This window comes from Thalassophryne amazonica, chromosome 15, assembly GCF_902500255.1.
Source record: "Thalassophryne amazonica chromosome 15, fThaAma1.1, whole genome shotgun sequence".
NCBI classification, from domain to species: Eukaryota; Metazoa; Chordata; class Actinopteri; order Batrachoidiformes; family Batrachoididae; genus Thalassophryne; species Thalassophryne amazonica.
Window position 1 is genome coordinate 94948588 of NC_047117.1, and position 27422 is coordinate 94976009.

The window sequence follows — 27422 nt, forward strand, 5'->3', positions numbered from 1 at the left end:
GTCTGATGTGTTGACTGCCATGGTACAGGTGGTCAGTTTGTCTTCTGTTTCTTTCTGATCTTACAAGCTGTTAGAAAAAGGCAGAGAGGAGATGCAGAGACACCGACTTGCAGCAAAGAAATCTACTGTCCTCAGGAAGTGGAAGGATGATCCAAGAATGACCCACGTCCAGACCATGCTCCAGAGTGTCCAGGCCAGTTTAGGTCCTAACCTTCCCTCATAGTCTTGTTTTACACAGGATTTAAGTGCTGACATTTTTATTTTATATATATATATATATATCAGGCCTCATATCATGATACAAAACTGGAACTCTAAAGCGAGTGAAAATATAACGGGGTGTACATAACTGGTACTCATGGTGCTTGTGCCTGCTAAAAATAAATGATGCGCAGCAGAAAATACAAGGGAAGCACTTCATAAGAGGAAAGCAATGACAGATTATAGGAAAAGTGTTTCCCTCTGTTGTGCATCAATGATGTTTCGCACACACGCGCACCATGAGTACCAGTTATGTGCACCCCTGAATATAAACCCCAGAAACAGGCCAAAGAAAAAGTAAAATTAATGATTAAAAATGTACAGCGAGAGACAGTTTGAATGTGTTTAGAAAAAGACATCCTCAAAAGGTGAAAGTGCACAAAGGAGAATCGTGATGGAACCCACCAAGCCACCATGGCCACTCTGAAGGAGTTGTTGGCTTCAGCTGCTGTAATGAGTGAGAGGAAAGTGGGACGGACTCTGTACTCTGGTCTATTCCTGGTTCTGTCACAGGTTGTCTTTAGTCAGATTGTGAGGGGACCTGTCCTCCTTCTCTGATGGTGTGATTTTCTTTTACCTGCAGGTGAGGACGGTGCAGCCATTGGAGGAGTTGCTTCAGGAGTCAAAATTGTCTCCTCAAAGCTGCGTCAACAAACAGAGTGACGTTTGTCTCCGAACACAGGACGGTCCACCGCTAACGTCTGACTTTGCTAATGAAAACAACAGCCACTCTTTTCTGGCCTCCATGTGTTGTGGTTTGGGGACATCTGTCACATTTCAGCAAAAATGTCTTCGTGAGGACAACGAGGAGTCACGGCCGTCCTCCGGTTACTTCACCTACAGCCAGAAAAAACAGTTTCTCCGGAAGGTCTGACACTCCGCACCAGAGCCGTGAAACTGAGAATGCGAGCGACTTTTTTCTTCACACCACCGCCAGCACCGTTATCAGGGTCCCACAGATCATCACCCACCTGCCGGTAGACGGAGAAGCGTTTAGAGGACTCATCCTCTTCAAGTGACTCACAAAAACTAATTCTCCTGAAGGACTCGCCTTCCTGCGCTCAGGGGTCAGAGGGCGAGTCTGAAAGCTGCCACCCGGACAGTTTGGAGGTGAAAATGACGCTGCCCTCCTCTGAAGCTTTGGCTCAGGATTGTGATGGAAACCGTGTGAGTGCATCAGACAGTCTAGAGTTTATGTCCACATTAAGCACCTGTAACTCTTCACCACCATCGAGCCAGACTCGACAGGACCTGGGACGGACTGAGCCAGCGCATGTCCAGCTGGAGGAGCCTCATCGTCTCAGCCTCCAGGCTTTGCTGAGGAAGTCTCAGGCGTACCGACGGAGCCAGCGTGTCCTTAGAAACCAAGCCAAGCAGATGAAGTCCCAGGAGATGACCCAGGACCAGCAGGGAGACGAGGGAGTGGAGCAGAGCCTGTCTGATAAGGAAAACAATGGTTCCCCCGCCAGGAGGTGCTAACTGCAGGGGAAGGAAAAGGAGATCTCATATGCTTTGGGAAAAAGACAGGATTTCTCAGAGAGTGGAAGTCCTGTTCAAAGAGCTCAGCATCGGAAGACGGCATCTGAAAGCACCCGGGTCTCGACCAGGATGCTGAGTGGTGAAGAAACAGTGACCAGAAAGAATAAGCTGAACTCTATCCCCACATCACACCAAAGCCCAAACATGTCTCTGCTTTGCTACAGCTGCCGCTCAGGTTAGCAGAAACCTCCAGGGTCCAGACAGCAGACCAGAACCATCCAGGACCATTTGTTAAAGGACCGAAGAAACATCTGTCTGTTCCTGCCTCAAAACTCTGCAGGAGTCCACCTCAGTGGAGGAGCCAAGGTGCCACCAAAGACAGACGAGGTGCTGACAGAACCAACACTCCAAAGACGAAGGTTCTGCTTGGCACCAGTCTGGGTGCAGACCGAATGGTCCAAGCTGTGAGGTACCACTACCGGCCACCAGCTGTTCTTTCAACGCTCACTAATGTGGGTGAAGGTGGCATGTCAGACGTGTTGGTGACGCATTCCCAGAACATGGATCACCTGGAGTCCAGCCTGTCTGGACTGAAAGTCGTCCTCTCTGATCTGCAGTCCAAGCTGGCAGAAGACATCAAGCCCGGCGGCCTGCTCGCCACTGGACACATAAAGAAAGGAGACTTACAGGATGACACGCTGAGAGAGTTCCCCAGAGGAGAAGACACAGAACCAGAACCAAGTCTCAGTCTCTGTGGTTTAGGAACCAAAGCAGTCAAAACACAGGAAAGCTCTGGAACTAACCCACTGTCAAGAAGTCACATGATGCATCATATCCCATCAGACGGCAGCTCAGCGCTGACACATAGCTGCACTCTGCCCGAGGAAACCAGCATGCACACGCCAAACACACGGTTCCACCGTCAACCCATCGCTCAACCAGTATACGACATCAACGCGCCGGCTGGGCTGTGGTTCCTTCAAGGCTCAGAATCTCTCCTAACTTCAAAGCATCTGACCCCAGAGGACGGGGCTGAAGGTCACCGTGGAGTGGACAAGGTCACACGGAGGCTGCTGATGCCCACGGCCGAGCACACACAAGAAGAACGTGAAGGTACGCATGGAGGAGCAGAATCAGGGTTCAGGCTCGACCCCGGCACCACCAGAGGTAAGACTCTCACGCTTGTCAGTAACATTCACTGTTCAGACGTGCATCAGTATGGAACCAATCAGTGGTTCCTGATCCTGATTCTCTGGACTCCAAGTACTGCAGGTTTTCCATTTGTGCCTGATGTCTCAGGCAGTCAGCTGACTGGCTGAACTCAACTGCGAGAAATGGAAAATGTACAGTATTTTGGGGCTCTTGGACCGGGACTGGGCACGTCTGAGTTAAAGCACTGATCAGCTGATAGCAGGACAAAGACACAAAGATGATCAAAGAGGATGTAAGACAGCAGTAGGACTGAGTGACAGGCATTATGTTTGTGGGCCGTGTGTGTTGTGTGTGTCTGCCTGACACTGACCTATTTGACTGCAGCGTGCTCGTATGAAGGTCGTGGAGCTCAGAGGGATGAGATGCTCGGAGTCCTACACGATGTCCGGCATGTTCAGGTGAGACAGACACCAGACACTCACTCACTCATGTTCAACCACTTATCCGGGTTCGGGTCGCGGGGCAACAGCACCAGCAGGGGACCCCAGACTTCCCTTTCCCGGGCCACATTGACCACCTCTGACTGGTGGATCCCGAGGCGTTCCCAGGCCAGTGTGGAGATATAATCTCTCCACCTAGTCCTGGGTCTTCCCCGGGGTCTCCTCCCAGATGGATGTGCCTGGAACACCTCGCTAGGGAGGCACCCAGGAGGCATCCTTACCAGATGCCCGAACCACCTCAGCTGGCTCCTTTCAATGCGAAGGAGTAGCGACTCTACTCCGAGCTCCCCACGGATGACTGAATTTCTCACCCTATCTCTAAGGGAGACACCAGCCACCCTCCTGAGGAAGCCCATTTCGGCCACTTGTATCCACGATCTAGTTCTTTCGGCCATGACCCAACCCTCTTGACCAGGGGTAGGCAACCTGTTCCAGAAAGAGCCATGAGGGTGCAGGTTTTCTTTGCAGCCACTGACTCCACCAGGTGATTTCACTGATTAACTGATTCCATCTGCTCAAAGTGATATTAATCAGTAAAATCACCTGGTGGAGTCAGTGGCTGCAAAGAAAACCTGCACCCTCATGGCTCTTTCTGGAACAGGTTGCCTACCCCTGCTCTTGACCATAGGTGAGCGTAGAAACGAAGACTGACCAGTAGATCAAGAGCTTCACCTTTTGGCTCAGCTCCCTTTTCATCACAACAGTACGGTAGAGCGAATGCAACACCGCCCTTGCTGCACAAATTCTCTGGCCAATCTCATGCTCCACCATCCCCTCACTCATGAACAAGACCCCAAAGTACTTGAACGCCTTTACTTGGGGGAAGACCTCATTCCGTACCTGGAGTAGGCGATCCATCGGTTTCCTGCTGAGAAGAATGGCCTCAGATTTAGAGGTGCTGATCCTCATCCCAGCTGCTTCACACTCGGCTGTGAACTGATCCAGTGAGTGTTAGAGGTCACAGGCTGATGAAGACAACAGGACCACATCATCTGCAAAAAGCAGTAATGAGACCCTGAGCCCACCAAACCGGAAACCCTCCTCCCCCGACTACGCCTCAATATCCTGTCCATGAATATCACAAACAGGACTGGTGACAAGGCACAGCCCTGGCGGAGGCCAGCCCCCACCAGAAAGGAGTCCGACTTACTGCCAAGCACCCAAACACAGCTCTCGCTTTGTGAGAGATTGGACGGCCCTGAGAAGGGACCCCCTCACTCCATACTCCCACAGCACCTCCCACAGTATCTCCCGGGTTAAAGGGTCATACACCTTCTTCAAGTCCACAAAACACATGTAGACTGGATGGGCATACTCCCAGGCCCCCTCCAGGATCCTTGGGAGAGTGCAGAGCTGGTTGGTTGTTCCATAACCAGGACAGAACCCGCATTGTTCCTCTTCAATCAGAGGTTCCACTATCGGCTGAACCCTCCTTTCCAGCACCCTGGAGTAGACTTTACCAGGGTTGGCTGAGTAGTGTGATGCCCCTGTAGTGGCACACACTCTCTGGTCCCATTTTTTTTAAATATGGGGACTTCCACCCCAGTTTGCCACTCCTGAGGCACTGTCCCAGACCTCTACGCAATGTTAAAGAAACATCTCATCCAAGACAGCCCCTCCACACCCAGAGCCTTCAGCATTTCTGGACAGACCTCATCAACTCCCAGACACCAGATGTCCTGTTTCATCCACAAAACAGCTCAGCAGGTCCTCACAGCGGGTTGACTGTCTGTGTACCTCGTTTCACACTAATGTAGCATTAGCTGCTGTTAGGCTAATTGTGTGTTGATGTCTGACCCCTTTGTCCTCTGCAGGAACCAAATCCTTTAATGATCCTGAATTAGATGATGCTGATATTGTTTGAACATAAAAATGGATTCAGAGAAAACGTCTGAAGTGATGTTTGTCAGCAAACAACGTCCACGCTGACGATTTTGTTCTGCAGCTCTGACGTGCTGTTTGCATCACACTAGGGATGGGTATTGATAAGATTTTATCTATCGATTCCGCTTATTGATCTGATTCCTTATCGATTCCCTTATTGATATCTCGTGTGAATTTTCTGTGTACTAAAAGTAGGCTTTACAGGTTTTCTATGTCAACAGCATTTTAAATTGGTCACTGGATCCTTGATCTCTGGACAGAAATAAAATCTGTAGTTTTTGTCAAAAGCATTTCCTTTCAGACATTTTGGCATGAATGTCTCTCCGTACCTCTGAGCTGAGCTCAGCCGGCTGCTGCACGTCAGCGCAGGACGTCTCATTTTTGGAGGAAAAAAAGGTTTTGATCGATTGGAGTTTGTTTGTATTACAACATTTGGAAAGAGGTGTCATTTGATTTAAACGGTGTTTCACTTTGAAATTATTAATTCCGACTGGACTCTATCCTTCTAACTTGACTCGACAGAAAGCCGCGCAGCGTTTGGAGCTGTGTGAACAGAATGGAGGACGATTCTCGTTTCTTTCTCCCAACAAGACAGGAGTCCCAGTTAGTGACTTTAATCTGCACAAAAGTGACTCACGATTGACATATTCAGGGATGAAAGTGGTGAAAAACAAAAAATACTGAAACCCAAAATTACCCCCAACACCATCTGCACGAAAATGTTTGAATTCTAGAAGCTCTGAAATACAATCTGGGACTATTCCAGACAATAAACTGCAGTGAGTGCAGCATCCATTTAGTGAGAAAAAAAAAACCAACTTTTCTTATTCAAATTCATTCCAGTAGTATTCTGCTCTTACTACATTGCAGCAGTTTTCTAGTTTGGCAGATAGTTCTGGAGGAAATCGCTGAAGAATTTAACAAATTGAAAATATGGTTTGACCGAAACAAACTGTCTTTAAACTTAAATAAAACAGGGATGAAGTGGAGGTGGAAGAGTCACTAGGTGTTCACAGGAAACACTTTATTTCTATATGTATTTATTTGTGTTCACTATTAGTTGGTTTTATATTTTCTGTTGTTTTGTTTCATCAGGTTCTTTGTCTCTTTCTCTAAAATTGTAACATTATTAGTTATTATTGCTATTATTGTTGTTGCTATTATTATTATGTGAATAAAATTTTTTAAAAATTACAGTTTGACTCTTTTATGACAACGAATTCTGAGCCATTAATTATTACACAGAAAACAAATGCACACAAATGTGCTGAGATGCGAACAGCTTAATGCTAACTTTAACATTGAAAACGCCATAGACATGCTAATGCGTTAGCATCGGTCCCGTTTTTAAGTTATAAAATACATCAACTGTTTCAGAAGACCATAACAGGTCGGTTTAACATAAAAAGGTAAATAATACTCACAGACATATGCTCTTTGGGGTTTTAGTGGGGGAAAATTAAGATAAAGCAAAATAAACAATGAATCAACAAACCAGCAGATCGAAGCACTGCTTCGATCTGTGAATCATGACTTCGATTGGTTCAAGATTCAAAGCAAAGCCACGCTGCAGAAACGGTTGATTACAGACCCGCTGCAGGGTCTGTAATCAGTGTAGAGAAATGATCATTTTCCTGACAAACACCCCCCAAAACAACGGCCACTCTGAAGGACTGATAAGGGAATTGCTAAGCAAAAATGTGATTGATGTCGGTGGATCGAATCATTTCTTAACGATACCCAAAAGGACCCGGTTCTCGATACCCATCCCTACACACACATGCAGATTTTACACCGTAAACGGACTTGGCCCTGCGTGACCCAACGTCTGTCTGACACTTTGTGTGTTCACTGAGTTCTGATGTCATGGGGCTGACCTTTGACCTGCATTGGTTGACTGCTTGTCTGGCTGTATTATTTTCTTGTGCCTCCTTCATTTCTTCCTTTTGCCTGTTTTCCGCTCCTGTCTGTTGTCTCTCATGTTTCGGCTTCGCTCCGACTCCTTTCGTCTGTCTCTGTCTGTTACGTGTCCTCCGCCTGCTGGGTGTCTGCTCGTTGGACACTAAATCACAGCGTCCCAGCAGCAGTATGTTGTAATTACTGCTCACATTTTCCAAACGATGCAAACAAAATTATGATGTTAAAACATTGTTTCGATGAGGAGACATACATGTGAGAGCACTCTCTGGAGTAATTGAAAACACCAGAATGACTGTATGAAGCTCACTAACACATTATCTGTCCTCCAGCTCATCCTCAGGCTGATTTGATAAATGGTAAATGGACTGCATTTATATAGCGCTTATCCATCTCCATCAGATGCACAAAGCACTTTACAATTATGCCTCACATTCACCCCAGTGTCAGGGTGCTGCCATACAAGGTGCTCACTACACACCGGGAGCAACTAGGGGATTAAGGACCTTGCCCAAGGGCCCTTAGTGATTTTCCAGTCAGGCGGGGATTTGAACCGAGAATCTTCTGGTCTCAAGCCCAACACCTTAACCACTAGACCATCACCTCCCCTATGATAACAGTGATAACAGTGGCTTGAGCCCATGTGTGCTAATGAAACGAGACAGTAAAAGAACTGGGAACATTTCTTGGCAAATGAATGAATAGTTACTGAAGACATCGACGTCCTTGCGGTCCTAATTATTCACCACTTTGATATCTGCTGTTCTCTTTCTCAGTCGGCCTGCTTGCTCCCAGACCACTGCTGCCCCCTGCTGGCAGCAGCTGTGAAGGGTTTTCTGACTAGGAGGCTCCTGAGGACGGAGCGAATGGAACAGCTGGTGCGAACCTTCCATGTAGGTTGAGAACTCCTCCAACAACCTGAAAAATATCTGCAACACTTCTGTATACTGAGAGAGAGAGTGTGTGTGTGTGTGTGTGTGTGTGTGTGTGTGTGTGTGTGTGTGTGTGTGTGTGTGTGTGTGTGTGCGCGCCTGCGTGCGTGCGCACACAGGACACTCGTCAGTTCCTGCAAGCCTTCCAGGAGCAGAGTCCCACTGAAGACATTTGCAGCAGAGAAGATGTCTTATTGCAGCAGAGAGTCGCTCTGCAGGTATGAAGCTGACATTTTGAACAACACCGTCTTGTGCACTTTGAGATGTTGTCTCACACACACACGCACAGGCGTGCACAATCAAAATCTGACATTCCGTATAATTTCTGACAGATCCAGGATGAGGGTTACATGCGGCAGTCATTAGAGCTCGTCTGTGCGTCTGCAGTCATTAGAGCTCGTCTGCAGTCATTAGAGCTCGTCTGCAGTCATTAGAACTTGTCTGTGTGTCTGCAGTCATTAGAGCTTATCTGCAGTCAATTAGAGCTTGTCTGTGTGTCTGCAGTCATTAGAGCTTATCTGCAGTCAATTAGAGCTTGTCTGTGTGTCTGCAGTCATTCAAGCTCATCTGCAGTCATTAGAGCTTGTCTGTGTGTCTGCAGTCATTAGCGCTCGTCTGCAGCCATTAGAGCTTGTCTGTATGTCTGCAGTCATTCGAGCTCGTCTGCAGTCAATTAGAGCTTGTCTGTGTGTCTGCAGTCAATTAGAGCTCGTCTGCAGTCAATTAGAGCTCGTCTGCAGCCATTAGAGCTTGTCTGCAGTCAATTAGAGCTTGTCTGTGTGTCTGCAGTCAATTAGAGCTCGTCTGCAGTCAATTAGAGCTCGTCTGCAGCCATTAGAGCTTGTCTGCAGTCAATTAGAGCTTGTCTGTGTGTCTGCAGTCATTCGAGCTCGTCTGCAGTCAATTAGAGCTCGTCTGCAGTCATTAGAGCTTGTCTGTGTGTCTGCAGTCATTAGAGCTTGTCTGTATGTCTACAGTCATTAGAGCTTATCTGCAGTCAATTAGAGCTTGTCTGTGTGTCTGCAGTCATTAGCGCTCGTCTGCAGCCATTAGAGCTTGTCTGTGTGTCTGCAGTCAATTAGAGCTCGTCTGCAGTCAATTAGAGCTCGTCTGCAGCCATTAGAGCTTGTCTGCAGTCAATTAGAGCTTGTCTGTGTGTCTGCAGTCAATTAGAGCTCGTCTGCAGTCAATTAGAGCTCGTCTGCAGCCATTAGAGCTTGTCTGCAGTCAATTAGAGCTTGTCTGTGTGTCTGCAGTCATTCGAGCTCGTCTGCAGTCAATTAGAGCTCGTCTGCAGTCATTAGAGCTTGTCTGTGTGTCTGCAGTCATTAGAGCTTGTCTGTATGTCTACAGTCATTCGAGTTCGTCTGCAGTCAATTAGAGCTCATCTGCAGTCATTAGAGCTTGTCTGTGTGTCTGCAGTCATTAGAGCTTGTCTGTGTGTCTGCAGTCATTAGAGCTCGTCTGCAGTCAATTAGAGCTTGTCTGTGCGTCTGCAGTCAGTAGAGCTCGTCTGCAGTCAGTAGAGCTCGTCTGCAGTCAGTAGAGCTTGTCTGTGTGTCTGCAGTCATTAGAGCTTGTCTGCAGCTATTAGAGCTCGTCTGCAGTCATTAGAGCTCGTCTGTGCGTCTGCAGTCAATTAGAGCTTGTCTGCGTCTGCAGCCATTAGAGCTCGTCTGCAGCAATTAGAGCTTGTCTGTGTGTCTGCAGCCATTAGAGCTCGTCTGCAGTCATTCGAGCTCGTCTGCAGTCAATTAGAGCTTGTCTGCAGTCATTAGAGCTTGTCTGCAGTCAATTAGAGCTTGTCTGTGTCTGCAGTCAATTAGAGCTCGTCTGCAGTCAATTAGAGCTCGTCTGCAGCCATTCGAGCTTGTCTGCAGTCAATTAGAGCTCATCTGCAGTCATTAGAGCTTGTCTGTGTCTGCAGTCATTAGAGTTCGTCTGCAGTCATTAGAGCTTGTCTGTGTGTCTGCAGTCATTAGAGCTCATCTGCAGTCAATTAGAGCTTGTCTGTGCGTCTGCAGTCAGTAGAGCTCGTCTGCAGTCAATAGAGCTCGTCTGCAGTCATTCGAGCTCGTCTGCAGTCAATTAGAGCTTGTCTGCAGTCATTCGAGCTCGTCTGCAGTCAATTAGAGCTTGTCTGCAGTCATTAGAGCTTGTCTGCAGTCAATTAGAGCTTGTCTGTGTGTCTGCAGTCAATTAGAGCTCGTCTGCAGTCAATTAGAGCTCGTCTGCAGCCATTAGAGCTTGTCTGCAGTCAATTAGAGCTTGTCTGTGTGTCTGCAGTCATTCGAGCTCGTCTGCAGTCAATTAGAGCTCGTCTGCAGTCATTAGAGCTTGTCTGTATGTCTGCAGTCATTCGAGTTCATCTGCAGTCAATTAGAGCTCATCTGCAGTCATTAGAGCTTGTCTGTGTGTCTGCAGTCATTAGAGCTCGTCTGCAGTCAGTAGAGCTCGTCTGCAGTCAGTAGAGCTCGTCTGCAGTCAGTAGAGCTTGTCTGTGTGTCTGCAGTCATTAGAGCTCGTCTGCAGTCAATTAGAGCTTGTCTGTGCGTCTGCAGTCAGTAGAGCTCGTCTGCAGTCAGTAGAGCTCGTCTGCAGTCAGTAGAGCTCGTCTGCAGTCAGTAGAGCTTGTCTGTGTGTCTGCAGTCAGTAGAGCTTGTCTGCAGCTATTAGAGCTCGTCTGCAGTCATTAGAGCTCGTCTGTGCGTCTGCAGTCAATTAGAGCTTGTCTGCGTCTGCAGTCAATTAGAGCTTGTCTGCAGTCAATTAGAGCTTGTCTGCAGTCAATTAGAGCTTGTCTGCAGTCATTAGAGCTTGTCTGCAGTCAATTAGAGCTTGTCTGTGTCTGCAGTCAATTAGAGCTCGTCTGCAGTCAATTAGAGCTCGTCTGCAGCCATTCGAGCTTGTCTGCAGTCAGAGCTTGTCTGTGTGTCTGCAGTCATTCGAGCTCGTCTGCAGTCATTAGAGCTTGTCTGTGTGTCTGCAGTCATTAGGGCTTGTCTGTATGTCTGCAGTCATTCGAGTTTGTCTGCAGTCAATTAGAGCTCATCTGCAGTCATTAGAGCTTGTCTGTGTGTCTGCAGTCATTAGAGTTCGTCTGCAGTCATTAGAGCTTGTCTGTGTGTCTGCAGTCATTAGAGCTCATCTGCAGTCAATTAGAGCTTGTCTGTGCGTCTGCAGTCAGTAGAGCTCGTCTGCAGTCAATAGAGCTCGTCTGCAGTCATTAGAGCTCGTCTGCAGTCATTAGAGCACGTCTGTGCGTCTGCAGTCAATTAGAGCTTGTCTGCAGTCAATTAGAGCTTGTCTGTGTGTCTGCAGCCATTAGAGCTCGTCTGCAGCCATTAGAGCTTGTCTGTGTGTCTGCAGCCATTAGAGCTCGTCTGCAGCCATTAGAGCTTGTCTGTGTGTCTGCAGCCATTAGAGCTCGTCTGCAGTCATTAGAGCTTGTCTGTGTGTCTGCAGCCATTAGAGCTCGTCTGCAGTCATTAGAGCTTGTCTGTGTGTCTGCAGCCATTAGAGCTCGCCTGCAGCCATTAGAGCTTGTCTGTGTGTCTGCAGTCATTAGAGCTCGTCTGCAGTCAATTAAAGTTCGTCTGCAGCCATTAGAGCTTGTCTGTGTGTCTGCAGCCATTAGAGCTCGTCTGCAACCATTAGAGCTCGTCTACAGCCATTAGAGCTTGTCTGTGAGTCTGCAGTCATTCGAGCTAGTCTGCAGTCATTAGAGCTCGTCTGCAGTCATTAGAGCTCGTCTGTGCGTCTGCAGTCAATAGAGCTTGTCTGCAGTCATTAGAGCTCGTCTGCGCGTCTGCAGTCATTAGAGCTCGTCTGCGCGTCTGCAGTCAGTAGAGCTCGTCTGCGCGTCTGCAGTCATTAGAGCTCGTCTGCGCGTCTGCAGTCAATATAGCTCGTCTGTAGTCATTAGAGCTCGTCTGCAGTCATTAGAGCTCGTCTGCAGTCATTAGAGCTCGTCTGTGCGTCTACAGTCATTAGAGCTTGTCTGTGTCTGCAGTCGTTAGAGCTCGTCTGCATTCATTAGAGCTTGTCTGTGCGTCTACAGTCATTAGAGCTTGTCTGTGTGTCTGCAGTCAATTAGAGCTCGTCTGCAGCCATTAGAGCTCGTCTGCAGTCATTAGAGCTCGTCTGTGCGTCTGCAGTCAATTAGAGCTTGTCTGCGTCTGCAGCCATTAGAGCTTGTCTGTGTGTCTGCAGCCATTAGAGCTCGTCTGCAGTCATTAGAGCTTGTCTGTGTGTCTGCAGTCAATTAAAGCTCGTCTGCAGTCAATTAAAGCTCGTCTGCAGCCATTAGAGCTTGTCTGCAGTCATTAGAGCTCGTCTGTGCGTCTGCAGTCAATTAGAGCTTGTCTGCGTCTGCAGCCATTAGAGCTCGTCTGCAGTCATTAGAGCTTCTCTGTGTGTCTGCAGACATTAGCACTCATCTGCAGTCATTAGAGCTTGTCTGTGTGTCTGCAGTCAATTAGAGCTCGTCTGCATTCATTAGAGCTCGTCTGTGCGTCTGCAGTCGTTAGAGCTTGTCTGCAGTCATTAGAGCTTGTCTGTGCGTCTGCAACCATTAGAGCTCGCCTGTGCGTCTGCAGTCATTAGAGCTCGTCTGCAGTCATTAGAGCTTGTCTGTGTGTCTGCAGTCATTAGAGCTCGTCTGCAGTCAGTTAGAGCTCGTCTAGTCATTAGAGCTCGTCTGTGTGTCTGCAGTCATTAGAACTCGTCTGCAGTCATTAGAGCTCGTCTGTGCGTCTGCAGTTATTAGAGCTCGTCTGCAGTCATTAGAGCTTGTCTGTGTGTCTGCAGTTAATTAGCGCTTGTCTCTGCATCTGCAGCCATTAGAGCTTGTCTGCAGTAATTAGAGCTTGTCTGTGTGTCTGCAGTCAATTAGAGCTCGTCTGCAGTCAATTAGAGCTCGTCTGCAGTCGGTAGAGCTTGTTTGTGTGTCTGCAGTCAATTAGAGCTCGTCTGCAGTCATTAGAGCTTGTCTGTGTGTCTGCAGTCAATTAGAGCTCATCTGCAGTCATTAGAGCTTGTCTGTGTGTCTGCAGTCATTAGAGTTCATCTGCAGTCATTAGAGCTTGTCTGTGTGTCTGCAGTCATTAGAGCTTGTCTGTGCGTCTGCAGTCATTAGAGCTTGTCTGTGTGTCTGCAGTCATTACAGTTCGTCTGCAGTCATTAGAGCTCGTCTGCAGTCATTAGAGCTTGTCTGTGTTTCTGCAGTCATTACTGTTCGTCTGCAGTCATTAGAGCTCGTCTGCAGTCATTAGAACTCGTCTGTGCGTCTGCAGTCATTACAGCTCATCTGCAATCATTAGAACTCGTCTGCAGTCATTAGAGCTCGTCTGTGCGTCTGCAGTCGTTAGAGCTTGTCTGTGTGTCTGCAATCATTAGAGTTTTTCTGCAGTCATTAGAGCTTGTCTGCAGTCAATTAGAGCTTGTCTGCAGTCATTAGAGCTTGTCTGCAGTCATTAGAGCTTGTCTGTGCGTCTGCAGTCATTAGAGCTCGTCTGAGTCAATTAGAGCTCGTCTAGTCATTAGAGCTCGTCTGTGTGTCTGCAGTCATTAGAGCTCGTCTGCAGTCAATTAGAGCTCGTCTAGTCATTAGAGCTCGTCTGTGTGTCTGCAGTCATTAGAGCTCATCTGCAGTCAGTTAGAGCTCGTCTAGTCATTAGAGCTCGTCTGTGTGTCTGCAGTCATTAGAGCTCGTCTGCAGTCAATTAGAGCTCGTCTAGTCATTAGAGCTCGTCTGTGTGTCTGCAGTCATTAGAGCTTGTCTGTGCGTCTGCAGTCATTAGAGCTCGTCTGCAGTCATTAGAGCTTGTCTGTGCGTCTGCAGTCATTAGAGCTCGTCTGCAGTCATTAAAGCTTGTCTGTGTCTGCAGTTAATTAGCGCTTGTCTGTGCATCTGCAGCCATTAGAGCTTGTCTGCAGTAATTAGAGCTTGTCTGTGTGTCTGCAGTCAATTAGAGCTCGTCTGCAGTCAATTAGAGCTCATCTGCAGTCGGTAGAGCTTGTTTGTGTGTCTGCAGTCAATTAGAGCTCGTCTGCAGTCATTAGAGCTCGTCTGTGCGTCTGCGGTCAGTTAGAGCTCGTCTGCAGTCTTTAGAGCTCGTCTGCAGTCATTAGAGCTTGTCTGTGTGTCTGCAGTCAGTTAGAGCTCGTCTGCAGTCATTAGAGCTTGTCTGTGTGTCTGCAGTCATTAGAGTTCATCTGCAGTCATTAGAGCTTGTCTGTGTGTCTGCAGTCATTAGAGCTCATCTGCAGTCATTAGAGCTTGTCTGTGTGTCTGCAGTCATTAGAGCTTGTCTGCAGTCATTAGAGCTTGTCTGTGTGTCTGCAGTCAGTTAGAGCTCGTCTGCAGTCATTAGAGCTTGTCTGTGTGTCTGCAGTCATTAGAGCTCATCTGCAGTCATTAGAGCTTGTCTGTGTGTCTGCAGTCATTAGAGCTTGTCTGCAGTCATTAGAGCTTGTCTGTGTGTCTGCAGTCATTAGAGCTTGTCTGCAGTAATTAGAGCTTGTCTGTGTGTCTGCAGTCAATTAGAGCTCGTCTGCAGTCAATTAGAGCTCGTCTGCAGTCGGTAGAGCTTGTTTGAGTGTCTGCAGTCAATTAGAGCTCGTCTGCAGTCATTAGAACTCGTCTGTGCGTCTGCAGTCAGAGCTCGTCTGCAGTCTTTAGAGCTCGTCTGCAGTCATTAGAGCTCGTCTGTGCGTCTGCGGTCAGTTAGAGCTCATCTGCAGTCATTAGAGCTTGTCTGTGTGTCTGCAGTCAGTTAGAGCTCGTCTGCAGTCATTAGAGCTTGTCTGTGTGTCTGCAGTCATTAGAGTTCATCTGCAGTCATTAGAGCTTGTCTGTGTGTCTGCAGTCATTAGAGCTTGTCTGTGCGTCTCCAGTCATTAGAGCTTGTCTGTGCGTCTCCAGTCATTAGAGCTTGTCTGTGCGTCTCCAGTCATTACAGTTCGTCTGCAGTCATTAGAGCTCGTCTGCAGTCATTAGAGCTCGTCTGCAGTCATTAGAGCTTGTCTGTGTTTCTGCAGTCATTAGAGCTCGTCTGCAGTCATTAGAGCTCGTCTGTACGTCTGCAGTCATTACAGCTCATCTGCAATCATTAGAACTCGTCTGCAGTCATTAGAGCTCGTCTGTGCGTCTGCAGTCACTTAGAGCTCGTCTGCAGTCATTAGAGCTTGTCTGTGTGTCTGCAGTCATTAGAGTTCATCTGCAGTCATTAGAGCTTGTCTGTGCGTCTGCAGTCATTAGAGCTTGTCTGTGTTTCTGCAGTCATTAGAGCTCGTCTGCAGTCATTAGAGCTCGTCTGCAGTCATTAGAGCTTGTCTGTGTTTCTGCAGTCATTAGAGTTCATCTGCAGTCATTAGAGCTTGTCTGTGTGTCTGCAGTCATTAGAGCTTGTCTGTGCGTCTCCAGTCATTAGAGCTTGTCTGTGTGTCTGCAGTCATTACAGTTCGTCTGCAGTCATTAGAGCTCGTCTGCAGTCATTAGAGCTCGTCTGTGCGTCTGCAGTCATTAGAGCTCGTCTGCAGTCATTAGAGCTCGTCTGCAGTCATTAGAGCTCGTCTGTGCGTCTGCAGTCATTACAGCTCATCTGCAATCATTAGAACTCGTCTGCAGTCATTAGAGCTCGTCTGTGCGTCTGCAGTCAGTTAGAGCACGTCTGCAGTCATTAGAGCTTGTCTGTGTGTCTGCAGTCATTAGAGTTCATCTGCAGTCATTAGAGCTTGTCTGTGCGTCTGCAGTCATTAGAGCTTGTCTGTGTTTCTGCAGTCATTACAGCTCGTCTGCAGTCTTTAGAGCTCGTCTGCAGTCATTAGAGCTCGTCTGTGCGTCTGCAGTCAGTTAGAGCTCGCCTGCAGTCAGTTAGAGCTCGTCTGCAGTCTTTAGAGCTCATCTGCAGTCATTAGAGCTCGTCTGTGCGTCTGCGGTCAGTTAGAGCTCGTCTGCAGTCATTAGAGCTTGTCTGTGTGTCTGCAGTCAGTTAGAGCTCGTCTGCAGTCATTAGAGCTTGTCTGTGTGTCTGCAGTCAGTTAGAGCTCATCTGCTGTCAATTAGAGCTCGTCTGCAGTCGGTAGAGCTTGTTTGAGTGTCTGCAGTCAATTAGAGTTCATCTGCAGTCATTAGAGCTCGTCTGTGCGTCTGCAGTCTTTAGAGCTCGTCTGCAGTCTTTAGAGCTCGTCTGCAGTCTTTAGAGCTCGTCTGCAGTCATTAGAGCTCGTCTGTGCGTCTGCGGTCAGTTAGAGCTCGTCTGCAGTCTTTAGAGCTCGTCTGCAGTCATTAGAGCTTGTCTGTGTGTCTGCAGTCAGTTAGAGCTCGTCTGCAGTCATTAGAGCTTGTCTGTGTGTCTGCAGTCATTAGAGTTCATCTGCAGTCATTAGAGCTTGTCTGTGTGTCTGCAGTCATTAGAGCTTGTCTGTGCATCTGCAGTCATTAGAGCTTGTCTGTGCGTCTGCAGTCATTAGAGCTTGTCTGTGTGTCTGCAGTCATTACAGTTCGTCTGCAGTCATTAGAGCTTGTCTGCAGTCATTAGAGCTCCTCTGCAGTCATTAGAGCTCCTCTGCAGTCATTAGAGCTCGTCTGTGTGTCTGCAGTCAATTAGAGCTCCTCTGCAGTCATTAGAGCTCGTCTGCAGTCATTAGAGCTCATCTGCTGTCAATTAGAACTCGTCTACAGTCATTAGAGCTCGTCTGTGTGTCTGCAGTCATTAGAGCTCGTCTGCAGTCATTAGAGCTCGTCTGCAGTCTTTAGAGCTCGTCTGTGCGTCTGCGGTCAGTTAGAGCTCGTCTGCAGTCTTTAGAGCTCGTCTGCAGTCATTAGAGCTTGTCTGTGTCTGCAGTCAGTTAGAGCTCGTCTGCAGTCATTAGAGCTTGTCTGTGTGTCTGCAGTCAGAGTTCATCTGCAGTCATTAGAGCTTGTCTGCAGTCATTAGAGCTTGTCTGTGTGTCTGCAGTCAATTAGAGCTCGTCTGCAGTCAATTAGAGCTCGTCTGCAGTCGGTAGACCTTGTTTGAGTGTCTGCAGTCAATTAGAGCTCGTCTGCAGTCATTAGAGCTCGTCTGTGCGTCTGCAGTCAGAGCTCGTCTGCAGTCTTTAGAGCTCGTCTGCAGTCATTAGAGCTCGTCTGTGCGTCTGCGGTCAGTTAGAGCTCATCTGCAGTCTTTAGAGCTCGTCTGCAGTCATTAGAGCTTGTCTGTGTGTCTGCAGTCAGTTAGAGCTCGTCTGCAGTCATTAGAGCTTGTCTGTGTGTCTGCAGTCATTAGAGTTCATCTGCAGTCATTAGAGCTTGTCTGTGCGTCTGCAGTCATTAGAGTTCATCTGCAGTCATTAGAGCTTGTCTGTGCGTCTCCAGTCATTAGAGCTTGTCTGTGTGTCTGCAGTCATTACAGTTCGTCTGCAGTCATTAGAGCTCGTCTGCAGTCATTAGAGCTTGTCTGTGTTTCTGCAGTCATTACAGTTCGTCTGCAGTCATTAGAGCTCGTCTGCAGTCATTAGAGCTTGTCTGTGTTTCTGTATTCATTACAGTTCGTCTGCAGTCATTAGAGCTCGTCTGCAGTCATTAGAGCTCGTCTGTGCGTCTGCAGTCATTACAGCTCATCTGCAATCATTAGAACTCGTCTGCAGTCATTAGAGCTCGTCTGTGCGTCTGCAGTCATTAGAGCTCGTCTGCAGTCATTACAGCTTGTCTGTGTTTCTGCAGTCATTAGAGTTCATCTGCAGTCATTAGAGCTTGTCTGTGTGTCTGCAGTCATTAGAGCTTGTCTGTGCGTCTCCAGTCATTAGAGCTTGTCTGTGTGTCTGCAGTCATTACAGTTCGTCTGCAGTCATTACAGTTCGTCTGCAGTCATTAGAGCTTGTCTGCAGTCATTAGAGCTCCTCTGCAGTCATTAGAGCTCCTCTGCAGTCATTAGAGCTCGTCTGTGTGTCTGCAGTCAATTAGAGCTCCTCTGCAGTCATTAGAGCTCGTCTGCAGTCATTAGAGCTCATCTGCTGTCAATTAGAACTCGTCTACAGTCATTAGAGCTCGTCTGTGTGTCTGCAGTCATTAGAGCTCGTCTGCAGTCATTAGAGCTCGTCTGCAGTCTTTAGAGCTCGTCTGCAGTCTTTAGCGCTCGTCTGTGCGTCTGCGGTCAGTTAGAGCTCGTCTGCAGTCTTTAGAGCTCGTCTGCAGTCATTAGAGCTTGTCTGTGTGTCTGCAGTCAGTTAGAGCTCGTCTGCAGTCATTAGAGCTTGTCTGTGTGTCTGCAGTCAGAGTTCATCTGCAGTCATTAGAGCTTGTCTGCAGTAATTAGAGCTTGTCTGTGTGTCTGCAGTCAATTAGAGCTCGTCTGCAGTCAATTAGAGCTCGTCTGCAGTCGGTAGAGCTTGTTTGAGTGTCTGCAGTCAATTAGAGCTCGTCTGCAGTCATTAGAGCTCGTCTGTGCGTCTGCAGTCAGAGCTCGTCTGCAGTCTTTAGAGCTCGTCTGCAGTCATTAGAGCTCGTCTGTGCGTCTGCGGTCAGTTAGAGCTCGTCTGCGGTCTTTAGAGCTCGTCTGCAGTCTTTAGAGCTCGTCTGCAGTCATTAGAGCTTGTCTGTGTGTCTGCAGTCAGTTAGAGCTCGTCTGCAGTCATTAGAGCTTGTCTGTGTGTCTGCAGTCAGTTAGAGCTCGTCTGCAGTCATTAGAGCTTGTCTGTGTGTCTGCAGTCAGTTAGAGCTCGTCTGCAGTCATTAGAGCTTGTCTGTGTGTCTGCAGTCAGTTAGAGCTCGTCTGCAGTCATTAGAGCTTGTCTGTGTGTCTGCAGTCATTAGAGTTCATCTGCAGTCATTAGAGCTTGTCTGTGTGTCTGCAGTCATTAGAGTTCATCTGCAGTCATTAGAGCTTGTCTGTGTGTCTGCAGTCATTAGAGCTTGTCTGCAGTCATTAGAGCTTGTCTGTGTGTCTGCAGTCAATTAGAGCTCGTCTGCAGTCATTAGAGCTTGTCTGTGTGTCTGCAGTCAGTTAGAGCTCGTCTGCAGTCATTAGAGCTTGTCTGTGTGTCTGCAGTCATTAGAGTTCATCTGCAGTCATTAGAGCTTGTCTGTGCGTCTGCAGTCATTAGAGCTTGTCTGTGTGTCTGCTGTCATTACAGTTCGTCTGCAGTCATTAGAGCTCGTCTGCAGTCATTAGAGCTCCTCTGCAGTCATTAGAGCTCGTCTGCAGTCATTAGAGCTCGTCTGTGTGTCTGCAGTCAATTAGAGCTCCTCTGCAGTCATTAGAGCTCGTCTGCAGTCATTAGAGCTCATCTGCTGTCAATTAGAACTCGTCTACAGTCATTAGAGCTCATCTGTGTGTCTGCAGTCTTTAGAGCTTGTCTGCAGTCTTTAGAGCTTGTCTGCAGTCATTAGAGCTCGTCTGTGCGTCTGCGGTCAGTTAGAGCTCGTCTGCAGTCTTTAGAGCTCGTCTGTGTGTCTGCAGTCAGAGCTCGTCTGCAGTCATTAGAGCTTGTCTGTGTGTCTGCAGTCAGTTAGAGCTCGTCTGCAGTCATTAGAGCTTGTCTGTGTGTCTGCAGTCAGAGTTCATCTGCAGTCATTAGAGCTTGTCTGTGTCTGCAGTCATTAGAGCTTGTCTGTGCGTCTGCAGTCATTACAGTTCGTCTGCAGTCATTAGAGCTCGTCTGCAGTCATTAGAGCTCCTCTGCAGTCATTAGAGCTCCTCTGCAGTCATTAGAGCTCGTCTGCAGTCATTAGAGCTCATCTGCTGTCAATTAGAACTCGTCTAGTCATTAGAGCTCGTCTGTGTGTCTGCAGTCATTAGAGCTCGTCTGCAGTCATTAGAGCTCGTCTGCAGTCAATTAGAACTCGTCTGCAGTCATTAGAGCTCGTCTGTGTGTCTGCAGTCAATTAGAGCTCCTCTGCAGTCAATTAGAGCTTGTCTACAGTCATTAGAGCTCGTCTGTGTGTCTGCAGTCATTAGAGCTCCTCTGCAGTCCATTAGAACTCGTCTGTTTGTCTGTGATCTTTTCCAGATGTGCTCTGCCCGTTACAAAGTCTACGATACATTCTTCAACCTGTCCATCATGGAGCAGATGCAGTTGATCACCTGGGACAGAGGCGTGGCCAGACAGCGACATCTCAGTCAGGTAATGCGTCACAAAGGACCAAAACTTCTTGTGCAACACCTGGACAAACATGAAGACAGACGCTCGTGCGCCGCTCTCAGATATCTGAGACATTTTCATCATGCTTTGTGAAAAGACTTTGATCCTGGGAGGAACTTTGGTCCGTGCCTGGTGCTGCAGGTCGTCCCCTCGTCGAGGGTCCTGACCTCGTAAGGTGGAATGTTTCTTCCTGCCCTGTGTGGTTTGACTCTGCTGCCTCCCATTACCAAGCAGATGGAAGATGTTTGAAGCCTTGTCCCTGAAAAGACAAACCCACAGCAGAGCAACAAGGGTCGTGTTTTTAGGTGGGCAGCTGGTGCAACACTGAGGGGTCATTTTCACTGAGGACGAGTTGCTGGTGAAGGAGCTTTGAAAACTCCACGCTGCAGCGGCCTGCTCATTCTGAGGTCTGGAGTCCTGGAAGTGTCCAGATCTCAGTGGGTGGACACGACCACTTTTGGTCTGGTTGGCGTGTGGAGAGATTGTCAGGTGGTGAGGTGGACTGGCTCCTTCCAGTGGTGTCCCCCTGTCAGTGAGGCTCAGACTCAGACATTCTCTGGATGTCTCTGTATCTTATCTCTGTCTGTCCACACTCTGAGTGGCGTGGGCGGCGCCTCGGTGAGGGAGACCTTTTACCATCAGCTTCTCTCAGTCCGTGAGGTGAGACTCTGCTGGTCATCGTTGGTGATTTCAGCACAGCCGGTGACCGGCTGTGGTTCTCTCTGTTTCTTCCACAAGCTGCTGGATCCTGGTTTCAGCCTCTGGAGCTGCAGTTCTTGTGGCAGAGGTAGCGCTCATGAGACCCATCAGAAGACTTACCACATTCAGGGTCCTTCATAGAAGGTTTTAGTATAGCGGTGCTTGTTGACAACTATTACCTGAGACGGAGGGAGTAGGACCTCCAGAAGAGGAAGTTCTAGCATGTTGACTGTTTCAAGTACAAATGGAGGCTATTTCCTGCAACTTCAACTTTCAGTCTTCTGTAAATATACAACTTAAGAATCAAAAGAAAATCTCCAACACCAAGTTGTTCTTATGATAGAATGTTATTTATTGCACACTACATAACAATCTACACTCTAAATCTACCACATAGCTCTGGAATGAACTTAATTAGACCACGATATTTTTAACCTTTTTCATACATGTTTCCAACTATCAGGTACTTAAGCTCACAACAACATTTATTGAAACTAAAACAGTTACATGTACATTAAAATCATAGATTGATAAAGAATGCTCTGGCAGTAACATCAATTCTTCTTTTATTCATCTTGGCCCTCAGTTGTTGCAAGCTGAGTCATAGCTGAATGTTTCTGCTTTGTCTCCTTCCAGTAGAAATCAGAATGGACCATAGAGGGAAATAAGTGTAAGTAACAGATGGTGGCAGCGGCAGAAAACCTTTGGAGAAAAGTGTTAAATCAGTGAAGTCCACAAAAACAACACATGGAGGATGTTTATATTGTTTTTCTTTACATGAGGGACCGTAACTTCACGGAATTGCACGAGGAGTCCCTACCAACCCAGGATCTAAACAGAATTTAACATCAGCCATAAGGCAGTGCCCAAGCCAACACAACAATGAACGGACCTACCACAGTAGAGCGCCTGGACCCACAGCACGTGTCCGACCGCGTGCAAACCGCACGCAGCCTCAACAAAGAAGGAAGGAATCCCCCACACAGACCAGACCTCTGCCCCGGAATGCGCAGTGTTTGGGGCATAGCACTTGCCCAAACAGAGTTGCACATGAAGCGTGCAGCTGGCTGCCACCTGGAACCCAGTCCCAGGTGGTGTGATGTATGCCCGCGCAGTGTGGCGCTCCGTCTTTCAATGTTAACACCGCCCACCATCTACCTTAAGGTACCCTGCAAACTAACATGCTACAAATCAAAAAACATCACGAGATGATGCCACAGTATACCGGTATGGTGCCGTTATTCCATTGTCTAGGGCAGAACCCTGCACTGTTCCCTGGATGTGATCCAGCATGCAAGTCCCTCAGTGCTAGGGGTGGGAGCAGAAACTGGAAAAGGTGCAGGACACGCCCACATTTCACCTGAATGTGCCATATGTTTCTTGGTGGAGGTGGAGATGGACCGGTTGTCTGGTCCTAGAGTGGTTCTGTACCGAGGTGCATGTGATCTCATCACCTGCGCCTAGACCCAACCTGGTTCAACACTTTTGAGCTATCTTGCCAACAGGCGTGTGAAAGTGAAAACATTCTTAGATGATCCCTGAAGATCCTAGAGCCCCCATTTTCTAACTCATTTAGATACAGGTCCACAGGTAACCTCTACCGAGAGGTGGGACCAAGTCGCTGTCAAGTCCCTGCAGTCTTGTGGGACAAGACCCAATTAAGCTGGACTCTCATGTTTTTGCAGAGGACTTGTGGACTTTGTCTACTTCTGACAGTACAATGAAGTAGGCATTAAAAAAAGTCCCTGTGACATCATCAGTCCTGGTTCCTCCTGTGAGAACACACACGGTACTGGTTTAGATCAGATACCCTTCAGGGTGCAGCACTGGTCTGGTGTGTCCAGTCTAGTGTTACATGCTAACAAGTGTCAATACAGAGAGACAACTCAAGTGTGTGTGTGTGTGTGTGTAAATCCTCAGGGGGATCTCCTCCATCCCAGAGGACAGAGTTATCTGTCGGCTGCCACCCAGAAATCTCTGCAGAGGAGAGAACGCTGATGTGAGTTTTCAAGCTTGTCCAACCTTAAATACACAAAATTAAAGGCTTTAAAAAAATGATATTCCAGGTTATAAATCATTACTTCCAGCTCTTTAACTTGAGTCCTGATGAAGCTGATATAAGTAAAATAAGACGGTGTGTGTCTAAAAAATGCACACAGGCTGATGATGTAACGTCAGTCACTCCACCTGTGGAAAGAACAGAGTCCGTGGTTATAGATCCATATTTTGCTGCTCGTTCTCACACTGTGGTCGCCGTCACGTCTGCAGTCTGTCCTAGAGACACTCAAAAAAACAAACAAAAAAACCTCCCACTTCTCATAATATTGTCTTTGGAAAATCTGTCTACCTAATAAAGATCACTGGTCATGTGACTACTTCCTCCTAAAACAGGCATTTTAGCCATTTTGACGTTTTCACTGTCAGTCCACCAAAAACATGGGAAAATTCATTTTTTTCCCCATTCGGGCATGATGTCCCTGCGTGATGTCATCAAAGTCCAGCTTCCTCACAGCTTCATGTTTCTGAGTGTTTATCAGTAGTAGCTGAACTCAGGCTGAATTCCTCGTATTCATGATGTCATTTCTCAGAACACATGGCACCAAACATAAAACAATACATCAGTGTTTGCATCAATCTTTATTTGGATTTTATTTACTACTGACACACACACACACACAGTGATTTCAGAACCTCCTCCTCTGTCAGATCACATGTACAAACAGAAACCATGAACTCGTCCTAAATGTGCATCACGTATGTGGGCGTGATTTGTTGGCAGCAGTGGCAGGCACAGTTCCCCAAATCTGTTAACTGCTAATTATCGAATAATGTTTTCATTATCGGATCAGCTTTTCAAATAACTTTGAAAACCATCATTGGACTAATTACCTTCCGATAAATTTTGGTCTGATCATTTTTAAATCGCTAACATTTTTGCAGGTGAAGTAAATAAAGCTTTAACAGATAAATTTTAAGCGCTTACCTGTTTGTAGCAGGTAACAGCTCTGTTCTCTGTAAACAGAGGAGAGCTGGTTTAGGGAGAAACCGCTCTGTTCTCTGCAGTCAGGGACGAACTGGTCACAAGATCATTGCTCCTGCCACCCATACTAATTCACTGGCAGTATCACCCAAGTCATCCAGAGGCATACAGTGTCTTATCGTAGCGTTTGTGTGTGCATTATAATGCCTCAGCGCACCAGCGAAGTTATGATATTCTTCAGAACAACAATATACACAACATACATCCAGCAGCAGACACGTTACTGTCATAGACAACTGCCTGTAAAGTTTTTGGCAAGTTATAACTTTCTAAACAGAATAATTTGTAATGAATGCTGCTTCATTTGTGCGGCTCTTTCGGCGCCATGTTTGTTTCTGTGGAGACAGCGCTAAGCTCCTCCTACCCCTCCAAAACCACTCCAAACGGAGTGTTTGTAGCCCTCCGCCTCGCTCCAATAAGAGAATTGAGACACCCCTCTGTCTCTCGTGCCCACACAAAACGGAGGGAAGGGGTGGGGGGGAAGAATTGAGATTCAGCCTTGAGCTTCGCTGCTCCTTTCAGCTGCTTCACTGCTGCAAGCTATATGTAATAAACAGGAGCTTCCAGCAGGGGGCAGGACGCTGGAAGACAGAAGTGCTGACTCATTGTGTCTGTGGTCCCCTTTGATGCTACCATAAGCGATCGTGGTGTTAAACTCAAAATCAGCTTGTTAGTAGTTGCAAGTGTACCAGAGACAATACTGGAATTTATCGGGTATCTGTAGTTTTCGATAAATTTTTGGGTGGTTTATCGGTTTAGCTTTGTAAAAGATAACTTTTCAGTAAGCTGGTTATCTGTTATCGAAGCTAACTTTTTGGTTAGCTGTGCCCACCAGTGGTTGGCGGTAAGATGTATCATGTCAAGGTCACGGCCATATTTTCTTACTAACACCACTGGAGTTGTGCTACTTGGGGATTTGAAAGCTGTGAAGGCTGAGGCAACAAGACTTATTAAGTTTGTTTTTGTGGAGGACAGTGAGGTTACACCAATATTGCAACTTTTTGTGCAGGAGACACCGTGAAACGTAACACAGACTTTATCAGAGTTTTGTTGCAGAGATGGTGTTGAGGTCATAATTAATTTTTTAATGTCACTCACACTGTCAGATGGGCATTTCAACAATGTACGACGTTTTTTACATAAAGAAAAACCTCTCATGTCTTTCCTCCAGCTGCCAGAAGAGGGCAGCAGAGAACCACAGCAAGCAGAGCCTGCAGGTCAAAGACCTGGAGCAGCTCCTGATGAGGTTTTCTCAGCAGTTTCCAACAACATTCTTCTTCCTGTGTCACACCTTCTGTCTGTGATTTATTTGCCAAAACAACTTAAAAGTGATTGATGAGGAAGAATAAGCCCTGAGCTCCTAAAGTATTTGGACAGAGGTAAAGTTTTGTGGATTTCACACCTGATGTCATACAGTGAACATGATGATTTCATCCAAAGATGAGTGCAGCCAAATCAGGAGGAATGTCACTGAGCCTGGAGACCAAAAGTAACTGGACATCGTCTGTCTCTGTGTGTGTGTGTTGGGGGGGTCTTTGTTATCGGACTGACAGTTCAGCGGGGTGTTCCAGAGCATTCCATCATTAATGAGAGTAAAAGTGTCATAAAACACTAGGTGATTGATAGACTCTCCAGTCATAGTGACTGGAGCCTGTAACATGTCCTCTGATTGGTTGTTGATGTTGACTGAGTTAAGCCCCTTTTACTTTTTTTTCCTGTTTGGCAGCTTGTTGACATGGTTATTTGGCAACATGTCACTAAACCCTCTTTATGTTTTTTTATAAGGTCACCTTTTGTTTTTTTATATTCTGTCTGTAATTTTGTGATTATTTGTGTTACTCTGAATTTCACAGCAACTTTTCAAACCGACCTGGCAACAGTCAATGATCTTGTTCAATAAACTGACTCCTCAATCAGATGTTTTCTTACTTTTCTTTGATTAGTCATTATGAGCGAAGCGTCGCACAGAGGTGCGAAGCTCACTCACAGTACAGGGCGTCCTAAACAGGAAGTGCCAATTTTCAAAATCCACAGTAAAACAGAAATGTTTCAAATGTCAAACACTTCCTGGATTGACAGACGAGATCCCATGGAATCTCGCGGGAACTCAGGGACAAGCTCACATTCAAACAGGAAGTGCCAATTATCAGTCACAGTGAAACAGTAAATGTTCAAATGTCAAACACTTCCTGGCATGGGTGGAGCTAGAGGGGAGACCGGGTTTCACTGGACTCTTCTGAAATCTGATTGGACACAGATGATTGACATGTCACGGCACCACACGTCTGAAAGAGCTGCATTTTGAAATCAGTGACTGACATTGACTGCTAGGTTCCTCCTGTCCAGTAGTTGGTGCTGTGTACCACAAAAAGTTCTAATCCACCTTAGAAGAAGAAAAAAAAGTTTGCCTCAGATTTGAACTGAACACGTTGTTTGAACTATGGACTTCTAATCACACCAAACTTATATTGGTGAGTAAACGAGCGTATTTATGCCAGAAATGAGGTCCAGGTTGTAAAAGCAGCATTTCTCCTTTAATTCAGGTTGTCTTATTGTTGTTGGCCTTATTAATGCAGCAGATAACTGAAACAATCCTTCAAGTAGTGATACAAGCAACGAATACAGTTGGAGCAAATTAATGGAGCAACTTTAACTTTGACCCCTGTACAAACTGAAACTGACCTTTGACACCATTCTTGCTGCTTTTACCCTCATAACTCCATATCATTCAGGTCACAGATTGTCCAAACTTTACCTTTTTTGGAATCATTATGATCAGACAAATAATGTGGTGTAGTTTTCTAGATGATCAGAGCATCTTTTAATTTAGACCAGGGGTGGGCAACTGTTCCAGAAAGGGCCAAGAGGGTGCAGGTTTTCTTTGCAGCCACTGATTGATTCCACCAGGTGATTTCATTCATTAAGTGATTCCATCTGCTCAAAGTGATATTAATGAGTGAAATCACCTGGTGGAATCAATCAGTGGCTGTAAAGAAAACCTGCACCCTCTTGGCCCTTTCTGGAACAAGTTTGCCCCCCCTGATTTTGATCCCTGGTAATTCTTCAGTTGACCCCTACCTGGCTGACTATTGATAATTCAAGTGGCCGAACAGTTTTTTCTAAAGAGTTCATGCCTATGGATCATTTGTGCCGATTTTGATGTTTGTATCACCATTTGCAGGATTCCCCCTCTAAATATTCTTATCTGCTGCACTATATATGAGATGTAAGATGTTGCTCCTCACTGTTTCTCAATTGACCTCAAAAGTATTGGAAACACTTGGTATTTCACACATTTTTCATTTGTTTATTTCTATTTCAAATGCATTTTTTTTTCTAAATTATCTTCCGTAACTCAAACTGAAAGCAAATCTCTACAACTTGATATAAATGAATTAAAAATATAAAATCCGCTTCCTGATGAAGTGGTGT

The 27422-nt window shown here is 46.9% G+C and overlaps 1 protein-coding gene across 1 annotated transcript; it reads left to right on the top strand.

The window, feature by feature from the left end:
* Window positions 1-28: 28 nt before the first annotated feature.
* Window positions 29-25906, top strand: si:ch73-100l22.3. The gene is made up of 10 exons (XM_034188743.1): window positions 29-193; window positions 845-1129; window positions 1243-1733; window positions 2081-2907; window positions 3277-3350; window positions 7970-8086; window positions 8245-8343; window positions 20120-20233; window positions 22871-22949; window positions 25162-25906. The coding sequence occupies exons 1-9, from the start codon at window positions 92-94 to the stop codon at window positions 22946-22948; spliced, it is 2187 nt and encodes a 728-aa protein (XP_034044634.1). The 5' UTR covers window positions 29-91; the 3' UTR covers window position 22949; window positions 25162-25906.
* Window positions 25907-27422: the final 1516 nt, after the last annotated feature.

Excerpts from the sequence above, each read along its gene's own strand:
- si:ch73-100l22.3 (XM_034188743.1), top strand. The coding sequence starts at position 92 with ATGCAGAGACACCGACTTGCAGCAAAGAAATCTACTGTCCTCAGGAAG. Across the intron at positions 8,087-8,244 it reads AGCTGGTGCGAACCTTCCAT|GACACTCGTCAGTTCCTGCA; the intron begins GTAGGTTGAGAA and ends GTGCGCACACAG. Across the intron at positions 8,344-20,119 it reads AGCAGAGAGTCGCTCTGCAG|ATGTGCTCTGCCCGTTACAA; the intron begins GTATGAAGCTGA and ends GATCTTTTCCAG.